Source organism: Lissotriton helveticus, chromosome 7, assembly GCF_964261635.1.
Source record: "Lissotriton helveticus chromosome 7, aLisHel1.1, whole genome shotgun sequence".
In the NCBI taxonomy this organism is placed as follows: Eukaryota; Metazoa; Chordata; class Amphibia; order Caudata; family Salamandridae; genus Lissotriton; species Lissotriton helveticus.
The window spans coordinates 287,640,166-287,654,144 of NC_136068.1; the positions used below are offsets into that span (position 1 = coordinate 287,640,166).

The 13,979-nt window shown below is 45.4% G+C and overlaps 1 protein-coding gene across 1 annotated transcript in view; it reads left to right on the forward strand.

Annotated features, from left to right (window-relative positions):
- The window catches only part of LOC144768431 (BPI fold-containing family B member 2-like), a 117,878-nt gene that overhangs the window by 69,778 nt on the left and 34,121 nt on the right, over positions 1-13,979 (forward strand). Inside the window, exons 11-12 of the mRNA XM_078652077.1 lie at positions 204-374; positions 920-987. Coding sequence (XP_078508203.1) covers positions 204-374; positions 920-987 — 239 coding nt within the window. The remainder of the gene's footprint in view (positions 1-203; positions 375-919; positions 988-13,979) is intronic.

Below are 13,979 nucleotides of genomic sequence, written 5' to 3' on the forward strand. Positions count from 1 at the left end.
ACTGAGGATTACCGGTAAACAAAAGAAACTTAATTCTGCACTGGATGTAGTAGTGACCAACATTTTCCAGATTTTAAGCTGAAAGATTGCTAAGGTCTAATGTGTAATGGTTTTCTTTTATGTAAAGCAAGATTCTTTTTATACTGTTTATAAGTAATATATTTTTAGTCACTGAACTACATACATTTTGCTCCTATACACAGATCAAAAATATGTTTCCCAAGAACGAACCAATAAAAATGCTCATCACATTAAGCAGGGCTCCGGTGCTCTCACTTGAGCCTGGCAAGATTATTTTGCGTCTCACTCCTGCCATGGAAATCCTCACTGCAATTCCAGGCACTCAACCGAAGTCACTCCTTGTACTGAATTTGGTAAGTATAGCTGTGCATGATTTGATTTTCATGTTATCCAGCATTGTTCTACATAACAACACGATGTATGTCACAATGAGGTGTATTAATTTGGCACCAAATGATTGTGTTGGACCGATGACTGACGGTCATTACAATATCCTTTCATTAGTTTTCCTATAATCAGTGGACTGTGAAGAAAGCAAATAGTATCTATGAGAATGTGGAAGGTATAGATTCAGCATACAATGGAATGTTGGTGATGTGCTGCCAAATTACGTGTGGTTCCAGAAGATTTGTTGCTACCATGAGTTGCATTGTGGGATGGGGAGCACAATCCAATTGCGAACTAGCAGTCATGTTTATCTAATTGATTATATGAGGTGTCCAGTCAGTAAGCATTTACCTACCAGAAGGTCAGAGCTAAAAATTGAACTTCTATACAAAAGATGAGGTAGAGGTGTTTCGTTATGTGTGATCCAATCTCATCCAAATGTTCTGGACTGTGTGACATGGAATTGCAGGTATTGGTATCATCTCTGACAATGTTGTTACCTTAATTGCAGGACCTCCTTCTATCAGCCTCAATGGATATATCAGGAGGAAAACTAATGCTGTCTCTGGCAATGGAAAAGTAAGACATGTCTTATAGCACCTGCAGATTACTACTGGAGCTGCTTTTTATTTCTTTATTTTTATATTTCTGTGGGTAGAACATTTCAGAAATTCTGTATATAGTGACAGGTCTTGTGATACACACCTTAGTCATGAAGAGTTGGATGGATAATGCAAACAGCTTGGTGTTCTGAGTGGGGTAGTGAGCAGCAAAGCAAGGCCATGCAAGTATTACAGAAAATACAAACATAAATATAACTGATGAAATGCATAATATTTACCTTGGGACAGGGTTGACATAAGGAAAAACCTTAAAGGACTTGCCAAGTGAAAAAAAGTTTAAGAAGGTGTGATGAAGGATTAGTTTATCTATTGTTGTTCAACTCTGTACGTTTTAAAAACTATCATAAAAGTTGAGAGAGAGTAGATGAAGTGTAGGTCAAGTGCTGTACAGAAATGTGATACAAGCAGGTGAAATGACTGAAACTTTGAGATCATAAATGAAGTTCAGGTGAAGTTAGAAGATTTTGGTTTGCAGAACAACAATTGTCTGCAGTCCTGTGGATGGATGTCTATGTGACATTTAACAAGGAAGCAGAAAAAGCTTCCAATATATTTGTGCTCCGCAATCAATTGCGCTTCCAACAAGTCCCCCCTTTTCAAAACCACAATGGACTCCTGAAGGAGTAATTTCACTTAAACTTCAATAATAAGTAGTGGTAGGTATCAAACGAATCCAACCACTTGAAGTAAACAATTTAGGACAGTGAGAAATGTTACATATAAGGTGTATCAAGGTCAACTCTTTTTGAGATCACATTCATATAGAAAAACATTTATTCAGAAAAAAAAAATTTCAATACACTAAATCATGTATCTAATCATAGGGTCACAACAAAAACACACATGGTGGCATGTAATGTTATTTTCTTTACATATACAATCGTCATTTCTGTAGTGCCTTGCTTGTTTTTATGATTGAACCCTCTTGGCTCCTAATGGACTCCCTAGAGCTGCAACATAAATATTTGCGCGTAATGCAATGAAAGCCTGGTTTAAAATGTTGAGTTCACAGTTACATGCAGACAAATAAATACGTGTAGTACTAAGCTCATTGAGTGGTGTAGTCATTGTCAGGTACCCAGGCTGGGGAAGATGCTACAGCTGGCAACGAGACAGGATAATTAACCTAAAGATCAACAGTGCTCTCTGAGCGAAATTGCCAATGACCAAGCAAACAGCTCGTGCATGCCACGTGTGTTGTTGTGAAAGTATGGAATCGATTCTTAATGCACATGGAGTCAAAGCACAGCTCCAGCCACTGTGAAGAAGTTGAAGACAAAAAAAGCATTGCAAAGAATTTGCAAGTCTTTGGCAGAGAAACTACTGTTCAGGTCCTACAGCAAGGATCTACTCTGCCACGCAAGATTAAGTTACATGTTACACAGAGCAATAACCCTGAAGGCAGATACGAGCAGGTTTACAAAGCTCAATCATTGATAATCATAACTTGCAAAATAATGCTGTGAACAGAAGTAATGCAAGGCAGAAATCAACCAGTTGCCAGAAAGTGCAAACTGACATTTAGAAAAGAAGAGATAAATGGCTTACTGATTCCATTGAAGAGCCGTCCATACCTGAAACAGTTCGCTAACAAAGTTGCTGAGTGAGGCTCACAGCAACCTCATAGGTCTTCTTTAAAAAATAAAGGGCTGAAAGCGACATTTGAAATAGGGAAACTTTTCAGATGACTTCTGAGAAGGAAGCCACAGTTTCAAGTAATGTTAAAGACGACCATGAGGCCAACACTCCAAAAGGCCTCAGAGAAGATTTGCATAAACATGATCACCAAACGGCATCAGAAGTACACTACCTTCAATTCCAGTAAATGCCACACTGGTCTACGATGCTGCCGCATTCCTGAAACCACTTACCCATTTTCAACATCGCAAAAAACTAAATTCTGGAGATTGATGGACTGCTTGGATAAAGACATTTTCTTTAACTCAAAAATATTGCTGGTGATGGTGTGAAAGAAGTCATAAAGACAGTACCATAAACTGTCGAAGATGTCACACACTGTCAGAATAAAGAAACGTTGAATCTCAAATGTTATCCAGTAACAAATGTTGATTTTGAAAGATATATTTTAAGGCAAGAAAATCCCAGAAGTTGGTGAAACCATTGATGAATTTGTGGAGAAATTCAATACACTCATCAAACACTGTAAGTTCAATCAGTTTATTGATGAAGCAGTTATGCCTCTTAGAGTTATTGATGGAATCTTGTCAGATTAATTCAGATGACAAATGCTGAGAGGAACTCTTAGTCTGGAGCAAGTGTTAGTGGCTGCTAGAGCTGAAGACCATGTTGAAAGGCAAGCTGCTGACATGGGGCCGGAAGTGCCCAGAGTTAATCAGTTATAATGTTAAAAGTAAGCCAAAGCACAAGAATAATGGACACAAAGTGATGCCTTCACTTAAAAAGAAGTTGTATTTTAGATGTGGATTTTCATTTCCACACAAGGGAAGATGCCCCACATTGGACAGATATGCAAAGGCTGAGAGAAAGGGAACAATTTTCTAATGAATTGTGAAGCGATGGAAAAAGTAAATGCCTAGCGGAGTTAAGTCAAAATGTCAATCAGAGCATTTCAGAAGCAATGTTCAACGCAAGCCCACAAGCCCAAGTAGCGACATCAGTTGAGCAAATCGACACTGAACTAAGTCAGTTCAGTTCAAATAACTTTATTCGATTCTTGTGAATCATAAAAAATTGCATATATACCGAATATATAAAAAGTACAACTAAAAAATATTTATGAAGAATGAACATATTCCCCTCCGTAATTATTAATATACCATTACATTCAATCAATTTTAAAATTATCCCAACCTTCATCAGCACCATTTATGCATTTAATTGATTCTTAAAAACATCTTCTAAGTCAATCAGCATCAAACAGTTTACACGCCTCAATATTAACTGAAAGTGAGGAAGATGGTTGTGCCATGTCAGTGTTTACCTCAGAGAAACGTGTACATGTTGGACTGGCTGCATGTGCATAAAAATGTCAGTCAAAGAAAAGTCTACATCTCAAAGCACCAAAATCATACAAACTTTTTCCAAAGATTACAGTGAAAATAAATGGTTGTTCAATACCTTTCATTATTCACAGTAGTGCATAATGTCTGAAGAGAAATACAATGAACTATCTCTGTTACTGTGGCTTATGCCAAAGTGCACACATGGGCTGCATCAATGCCAATAAAAAGTTTAGGTTCATCTGTAGCAACAATGAAACACAAGAAAACAAAGGTGCCTTCGCTAGCATTGATTTAAATAATGGATATAATCAGCTAGAACTCAAAGAAAATTGCAGGTACATTACAAACTTTTCGGCACATGTTGGTCTGTTTTGATACAAAAAGACTCAGTTTTGGAGTGTCATTGGCTGCAGAACTTTCCCAAGACATCATTTGACATATCATACAGCCTGTCAAGAATACGTTCAATTATAGTGATGAAATATTAGTTTTTGAAGCTACACAAAAGGAGCACAATAAAGCTATCACACAAGTATGTTGTTTACTTACTGATGCATTTTTGACTTTCTTAATGCACACAAGTGAGAACTCCACAAAACAAAGCTCAAACTCTTTGACCATATTGTTTCTGATAGGGGTATGACACCTAATCCTGCTAACGTACATGCGCTGTCAAATGCGATCCCCCACAAGATGTTTCCAAGGTACATTAATTTCTTGGCAAGGCCAGGAACTGGTCGAGCAACGTCTAAGACGTTGCCATTGTAAGTGCTCCATTACGAGAATTGATGAAGAACAACAGTTCATTTCATTGGTCAAAAGAATGTGAAAATAGTTTTAAAGGATCAAACAAGCCAGTGAGAATGCTGCAGAAATGGTATATTTCAATCCAATAGCTTTGCACAGAGGTTGTTGTTGACAATAGCCCAGTCTGGTTAGGCACTCTCATTTATACCACTGTGCATCATCTAGGGAAGGATCAAAACCCTCCGGACTACCTTTCCAGAGTGCCTATACAAGGCCAAAGATGATTGAAGTCTACATTAACTTCAATGTGTGAGTCCCCAGACCTCGGTTTAAGGCGCGCACTCTCCCCTGCAGCTCCTCAATGCTCTGCTTAGCTTTGCAGCCAGTCCCTCTCTGTTGCATGGTTCGAGGCTACCCTGGTGTAGCTTTCCCCCAACAAGCGCATGGTGATTGTTTTTGGCTGTGATTTCGTATATACTGGTATACTTTTGATCTTATCATGCTAGTGTTACTTTTGTTGTAATTCTAGTGTTACTGTCTGGTAATTTGCATTTCTGTTCCCCTTACAGCCCTTGCTCTGGGCTACTGCTCCCCCTGCTCCCCTTCGTCTCCCTGCCGTTTTTGCCACTGCTGCTGACCCCTCCCCCTACCGCCCCACTCCCGCCTCCCAGCTCCTCATTCCTCCCCCCTCCCCTACAATATGACGGCAGCTGCGTGGTCGTGCAGCAGAGGCATGCAGCGGGTGCGTCGCTGGCACACCGATGGCACACCTAAGGCAAGCGTGTCTGCGCACATCTGTGCCAGTCCGCGCCCATCCGTGCCTTGCCCGCGCCCAACTCCAGACCCCTGGCCCCCACAAACACTGCTACGATGCCAACAGACTTCACGAACTCAACACCGGCTGTTCATCCACCTGCTTCAAGGCCATCCCGAAACTCACCCACAGACCTTTCTCCTGCTGAAACTGCTGCTTCACCATGCAGCAAACACCCGAGCGTCCCGCCCCCTCCCACCCAGGCAGGTCACAACCATCTCAGATCTATAATTTTCAACACCCGCTCCTTCCACAGGCATGCCATCGAACTCTGAAAACCAACTCGATTCATCCCTCCTCGGCGCCTGACATCGCCATAACCATCCCGGACGGCTACAAGATCACCCGCAGGGACCGCACCTATGGACCAGGAGGAGAAATCGCCATTGTACACAAGAACACCCTCAAAATCTCAACCTGCACTGAAGACAACCTCAGCGCAGCCAAACACCTGAACTTCCAGATCCACACTGATGCCAAAACCACCATCAGAGGAACCCTTGTCTACAGACCCTCCGGGCCCGAGACGCTGTTCAATGACGCCATCACTGATATCAGCACGCATGCCCTTGCATCCACAGACTACATCCCCCTCAGGGACCTGAACTTTCACCTCGAGAACACCAACTATAGCAACTCCGCCACCCTGCTCGACAACCTCACCAACCTCAGACTCAAACAGCTTATCATGACACCCATCCACTCTGCTGGGCACACACTCAACCCCATTTTTGCCGCCAGCATCCATGTCACCTTCAGCCACACCACCGAACTCCACTGGACCGACCACCACTGCATCCACTTCTCCTTCGAGAAACGCACCGCACACAAACACACGCTATGAATTCCTCACCGCAGCTCAAACAAGGTCACCGAAGATCAGCTGATCACCACCCTTGCCTGAGAGCCACCAACCGACCCTACCGACACCGCCACTGCCGCCCACGACTTCAAACTCTGGATCGACGACTGCGCCTTCACTCTTTCCCCGATCAAGAAACCCTCAAACAGACGACCCGACAAGCTGGCCATCTGGTTTACCACCGACCTCCAAGCATCCAAGCAGACCTGATGAAGACTCGAGAAGAATTGGCACCACTAACAGACATCAGACAACCACGCAGCCCTCAAGAACGCCAACTGCAAGCACTACCAACTCATTCGGACTGCCAAAAGGACCTCCTTTAAGGAAAGCATCAACAAAAACACGCACAACAGAAAAGAGCTCTTTAACATCTTGAAGGAAATTGTCAACCCCAGCTCCAGCTCCAACGACATCCCTCTGTCACAAGACCTCTGCGACTCCCTAACCACCCTCTTCCACCACAACATCGCAGACATCCATGACAGCTTCAACACCCAGATGCCCCTGACAGACACACTAACCGTCCCCAGCCACGTCTGCCTTCTGCTCTCCTGGAACCAAGTCAACGACGACAATACCTTAATAATCATGAAAACCATCCACTCTGGCTCACCATCCGACCCCTGCTCTCACCACATCTTCAATAAAGCGAGCTCGATCATCGCACCCCAACTCCAGAAGATCATCAACAGCTCCTTCGAAACCGCCACCTTCCCGGAGAGCTGGAACCACGCCGAGATCAACGCCCCACTCAAGAAACCCAAGGCGGATCCAAAAGACCTCAAGAACTTCCAACCCATCTCCCTGCTCCCGTTGCCGGCGAAAGTCATCGTGAAGATTGTCAACAGGCAAATGACCCGTTTCCTCGAAGACAACAGCACCCTGGATTCATCCCAATCTGGATTCCACAGCAACCACAGCACCGAAACTGCCCTCATCAACGCCACTGACGACATCAGACCCTACTGAACAATGGCGAAACCTTGGCCCTCATCTTCCTAGACCTCTTGGCCTCCTGCGACACCATCTACCACCGCACCCTACGCACACACCTACACGACGCAGGGGTCCACAGCAAAGCCCTGCATTGGATCACCTCCTTCCTCTCCAGCAGAACCAAGAGAGTCTGCCTCCCACCATTCCATTCCGAAGCCACCAAGATCACCTGCAGCGTTTCCCAAGGACCATCCCTCAGCCCGACCCTTTTTAACATCTACATGGCACAGCTCGCCAACATCGTCCGATCAAACGACCTCAACATCATCTCTTACGCCGACGACACCCAGTTGATCCTCTTCCTCATCAAAAACCCCACCACCGCCAAAAGCAACCTCCATGAAGGAATGAAGGCCGTCGCCGAATGGATGAAGAACAGTTGCCTGAAGCTGAACTCCGACAAGTCAGAGGTTCTCATCCTTGGCTCCACCCCCTCCACCTGGGACAACTCCTGGTGGCTTGCCACACTGGGAGATGCACCCACTTCCACCAACTACGCACGCAACCTAGGGTTCGTCCTGGACTCATCGCTGTCTATGACCCAGCAAGTCAACGCCATCTACTCCTCCAGCTTCAACACCCTCCACATGCTTCGCAAGATCTACAGATGGATCCCCACCGGAACCAGAATGATGGTCACCCATGCCCTCGTGAGCAGAAGGCTGGACTACGGCAATGCCCTCTACGCTGGAATCATGGCCAACCTCCTGAAAACACTCCAACTTATACAGAACGCCTCAGAGCGCCTCATCCTCGACATCCCCTGCCACAGCCACATAGCTGCTCACCTGAGAGACCTGCAATGGCTCCCCGTCAACAAGAGGGTCACCTACAAGCTCCTTACCCATGCTCACAAAGCACTCCACAAAGCCGGACCAACATACCTTAACAAACGACTCACCTTCTACACCCCAAACCACCTGTTTCGCTCCGTTGACCTCACCCTCGCCACCATTCCACTCATCCACCGAACGACCTCCGGTGGCAGATCATTCTCCCACCTCACAGCCAAGACATGGAACACGCTCCCCATCCACGTCTGACAGACCCAGGACCTGCTGACCTTCAGGAGACTTCTCAAGACCTGGCTGTTCGAGCAGTAGCAGCACCCTCCTCCTCAGCATCTTGAGACCCTCACGGGTGAGTAGTGAGCTTTACAAATTTTTTGATTGAATGTAAAGCCACATATAACAGCTGCCATTTCGGTTACCCAGATTCTCACTGCCACGAGCCATGACAGTGACATACTGAAGTTCAAAGACATAATTACCGATCAGTCATAGACCCGACACATTTAACCTCTCACCCATGATGGCGAATGTGAAAAATACAAAAATGGCAAAGATGAGCTGTCCATAACTCAGGAAAGACTGAGGGTCGAGAATCTTCACTCTGGAGAGTCTGTGACAGAAAGTAATTTAATTGGCTCATTGTGGTATTGTCGCCACAAAAAGAGCTCTCAGACACAGAGTCTGACTTCCATATTTAGATCACAGGGTTGAAAAAGAATGAAAGGCCTATCATCTATGCAACTGCCTTTCTATGAAAGTTACTAAACTTACTCTCTACATGTCAGAACTCTTTAAGCTATCCTGGGAGAAAATAGCCATCAACTTTTTCAGTCCACTCAATTATGGACATCGACAAACGGTGATTGTGGATGAGTATGATTGTTTTCCATTAGTTAAAGATCTATCACCCACAACTCTTCAGTGAGTCTCTAAAAGAGTAGATACCATCTTTGCAAAATGGAGCAGTCCAGCCATTTTAAATTCTGATAATGGCCTGCCTTTTAACAGTAAAGAATTCAAATAGTTCCAAAACATCTGAATATAAAGCATCAGAAGAGTACACCTTTGCCGCAGCATAATGGACTCAGTGAGCATTTTATGAGTATGCTAAAGAAAGCAGTCCAGTGTGTTACTCTTGAGAAACTCAATTTTAAAACTGTATTTAATTTATCACTACAAGCTTTTTGTTCTACACCTCACTCGACCACAGGTGAAAGTCCTGCAACATAGATGTTCAGGAGAAAAATGACAACTGTGTTCCCTCAGTGGGCCAACAAAAGAGAGAGAAAAGCGAGAATACAACTTATGTAAAGAACTTGGTTAACAAACAGAAAATGAAGGCCTATGCAGGCAAGAGGAGACTTGTAAAGAATATTACCTCTAAGAGAGGAGATCTAGTAATCATTTGACAGATAGGATGAAGAAAATCAGATGGCCCATACAATGCTGAAACTTTCCAAGTGTTTTCTACCAAGGGACACATGGTCACTGCCCAGCACCTTACGGCATTTAAGGCATCGGATCTCAAGTCTGGATGGTGAAGGAAAGACTGAACCAGAGACCTCAGTGACTGCTGTCATCTCTTTGTTGTCTTCTAAAAAAGAATTGATATTGGAGATGACAGCTCCCAGCTTCCAGTAACCAGATCAGGTTGAATAATTAAAACTCAAAGAAATTTTATTGAGCGGATGTAGTTGTACATGATTTTATTTATATCATCTACTGGCGGACACTAGTAGGTAGTTATAGGTAAAATTAGGACCAAAGTTTTCATAGTAATTTTTTTTTTTTTTAGCAAATGTCTTTAGCAGCGCTTGCCTAACCTTCAATATTTTCTTTTTAAAAACTTCCCCTTATTGGTGCAGCTGCTGCGTTGAAAGGTTTGGGGTAATTTGTCAAGCAAGGGCTGAGAAAAATGGGGGGTCCCAAACACGTTTTCCCCATGTTATGTCTATGGGGATTTTTCATTTTTTTAACACAAGTACAGCTTGAACTGCTGAATGGAATTACGCTAAATTTGCAGATGTTGGTTCAGAAAGCATGCCTTTTTGTGATTTGGTGTAAATCTATTCAGTAGTTTTAAAGATATTTAAGTTCAACAAATATCGATACAAATATCGATATATGGGAGCCGAACAGCCTACTGAGTATCTACTGAAATTTGCTTGGCTGCCAACACTTCATCCAGGAAGTGTTGGCAGCCATCTTGTGACTCAGCGTGAAGCTGAGTCTCACAAAAAAAGTAAAAAAGAAAAGTAAAGGGGGCATGGTAGGAATACCCTGACCCCCCAGATATGGTGGTGGGTCACTAGAGGGACCCCAACATGGGATAAAATAAAACATTTTTAAATTGCTGCGATCGCAGGTTGGTATGTGGATTCATGGCTACCGCTCATCTTTTGAAAGATGCCCCAGGGTGGGCCAAATCCTGGGAGCATGTTCATAACAATATGTGGAGGTGCTCATGCAGTGCCCCCTAGGGCCTCTCACCTCCTTGGGTCTATGTCATAAATCAGTGCGGGAGAGGCCCATATGGCCTCCCCCACAGCCCCATGGAGCACCACCTCCCCTGGGTTTTATGTATTATTGAATGCGGGGGCTGCACGGACCCCCCGCTGCCGGAAGGACCACCACCTCCCAGGACATTCATTACAACATATGTTGTTTGGCACCGCCCCAGTGCTAAATGCAAAATGAATGGGAAAATAAGAAATTAATGTAGGGGGTATAGGGCCCCGTGGCTCCAGGGACCACCACCTTGCTGGGGCAATCAGTAATAGAAATGCGGGGGGACCCGCTAGGCCCCCCGCATTCCAGGGACTGCCGCCTCCAGAGGCTCAAACAATATGTATGCAGGGGTCCGTTGGGGACCCCCAGCCTCTGGATCACTGACTCCCTGGGCAAATTTGCACTAGATGGCCATGGGGTCCGCCACCCCCCATTTCCGGCTCTAGCAATGTTATGGGATGCCTACCCCTGGAACAATGCAGTTTGCTATGGCTTCGCAGGAGCACCGCTCCCACCAAGCCATAGCAAACTCTGCTCCTCTTCATGCAAGCAGGAGCAGAAAATGCTCTTGCTTGCATGAAGCGGAGCAAAATTGCTTTTGGACAGAGGGAGTTGCATGTTCGCAGCTCCCTCTGTCCAAAAGCAATGCCGCCTCCCACAGGATGCAGGGAGCCGGCAGGGACCGTGGGGGCCTTCAGTTTTTAAGTGGCTGTGTGATTGTTTGAGTGGATATGTCAGTGGCTGTCAGAGCTGGACTGGCCAAAGTAGGCAAAGGACATTTCCCCAGTGGGCCGGAAGGGTGGGGGCTGGTTTTGTGGCTGGAAGGGCTACTTTTCTTACAGAGGCCGGGTTTGGAGCAGTGCTGCAATGTCGGCCTCCTGTAAGAAAAGTGGGAGCAATGCTTCATGTCTAACCCCGCATATCCCCCCCCCCTCTGCTCACAGGGCCTGTCGAACAGCATCTTCCCAGTCCGTCCCTGGTAGCTGTATTAGGCAGTGAGTAGGTGTATGAGTGGCTGTATGGGTGAGTGAGTGGATATGTGTCTAGATCCATGAATCAGTGAATGGGTGTGCTAGTCCTGGTATGGGTCTGTAAATGGGTTTGTGAATGGTTGTGTGGGAGTGGGTTCTGGCATGATTGGTTACTTCATCCAGCTTCATTAAGGGTTATGTTTTCTGACTTTTGCAAAATGTGGGTTAAGTTGTCAACGTCACCCACCCCTATTCCAAGGGTCGTGGACCTTGTATGTTTTGGAAAATACGACATTTATAAATTCACAAATATGAATAATTTGTGTGGAGATCGGCAGTGGGCGGAGCCCACATGATCCGCAGCTGATCGCGCTTCGAGGGGTCTCCTCCTGTTAGGCCAGGATTCCTTCACTTGGCTTGCATTCATGCAGGGAATGCTGAGGATGCAAGAACATCATGAATGCTGCAGATTTCACAGACGTTGTATCCGATGTATACAATGACGGAGATTCAAAGGCAATCCATGTGTTAATTTTGTAATGCTTCCGTGAGGCACTGCCAGGTGTTTCATAATATTTTGGCTGGCAATTGAGAACTGGCACTCTCTCAACATTTGGAATCGAGCTGATGGCGTCTCTCCTGCTGCTCCTAGTTCACTGCGCACAACTTGAGGCAGGAGTAATTTACACCCCTGCTTCTACTCCGGATGCTAAGGACTGCTACCCGACAGGCGACAACTGAGAAAAAGACCTACCAGGTTTTCCACTGCAGTGCGTGCAGGGCTCTGCAGCTGGGGGCCGTTGTGAAACCTGATTTATTACCCGGTTCAGGGTTGCTAGAAGGGTTCCTATTAACTCCTTCAAATTATATATGCGCTTTACAGCCAAAAGGATGAACCTGCAACCCTGCATTCGTGTTACACTTTTTATAGCTGATTATGCGGCAGTTACACGATTTAGGGGACATTATTAAAACTACTGGAGTAACACCTCTGTCCCTTAAGTCCAATCATCATGCTAGCTCATCACGTCTCACGGGGCCAGGCAAGGAGAAAGTCTCAGCCTTCCGTGGCCATGTCCTGGGGCCCAGCCTGCTTAAATCTGTGCCTCCAGCCCCAGTGAGATCCTTAAAACAGATGGAAGGGTCTAGCGAGGAATCTCGAAACTCTACCCCGGAGTTGGAATCTAGTCACAAAGGGACCTTGCTACTTTACCAGGGTGATATCATGTTAGCACCATGGCCACTACATTTAATACCAGTTCAATGGGCGAGGCAGCCAGTGCAGGTGAGGGAAATTTATCTCTTCCTATCCTTTTTTTAATGAATTTCTTTATTGTATTGAACTCAGTGCATATTTCAGCATACAGAATTGACAGCATAAATCATTGCAACATTACAGTCACGCAACCAGGCAACAGTGCATGAGGTGACTAGATAGGCACCAAAAGGGACTGCGGGCATGTTCTCGCCTAAAATCACCCTGTGTGAACCAGCAAATAACATGGCAAAAGTGACACATGTGACCACCCGGGGTCTTGTCTGTTAAGGGGTCGCACCAGGGGGGCTCCTATATGCGTTGGGGTCGTCTGGACAATGGAGAAATGCCACTAGGTGTGCTCAGATGTCATGCAGCTGACTAGCAAGGGGCATGAGGTTCCAGTATTCAGTCAAGTGTGTTTGGCAGTGTGCTGCATCAATAAGCCACACCTTAACTGAAGGTGCTGGTTTCCGGCCCTAGTGTATTGCCAATCGTCTCCTAGCCAATACCAGTAGCATCGCCACGAATCGGCGAATGGCATCTGGGATTGCCTTGACATGCCTGAGCAAACATGTGAGTGGGTCGGGAGTGGCGCGGTCTAGGGTAGTGACCTCACAAACCGCTCTCCAGAAGTCAGACAATTTTGGGCAAGTCCAGGCCAGATGTATGAATGTGGCGCCAGGCTCAGTGCACCTCACGCAGTTTGCATCAGCAGTCAAACCCATTTTGTGTAGGCCAGGGGAGTGCAGTATAGTCTATGTCAAAAATTGAGGTATACCTGTCTCAGTCTATAGTTAGGGGAGGGTCTTTCGGTCTGCCTGCAGCAATATTGCCACTGGTCCTCAGTCAAACCAGTGGGCAAGTCTGCCACCCAAGCATCCCCGGCAAATTCTGTGTTAAGTGGCGAGGCTGACAATGTGAGTGAGTAAAGCCTAGTATTGAGTTGGCGAGGTGCCATGGTCACATGAATGGACTCAGGAGCCTTGTGGACTGGAGGGGCATAAGTGAAGTCTT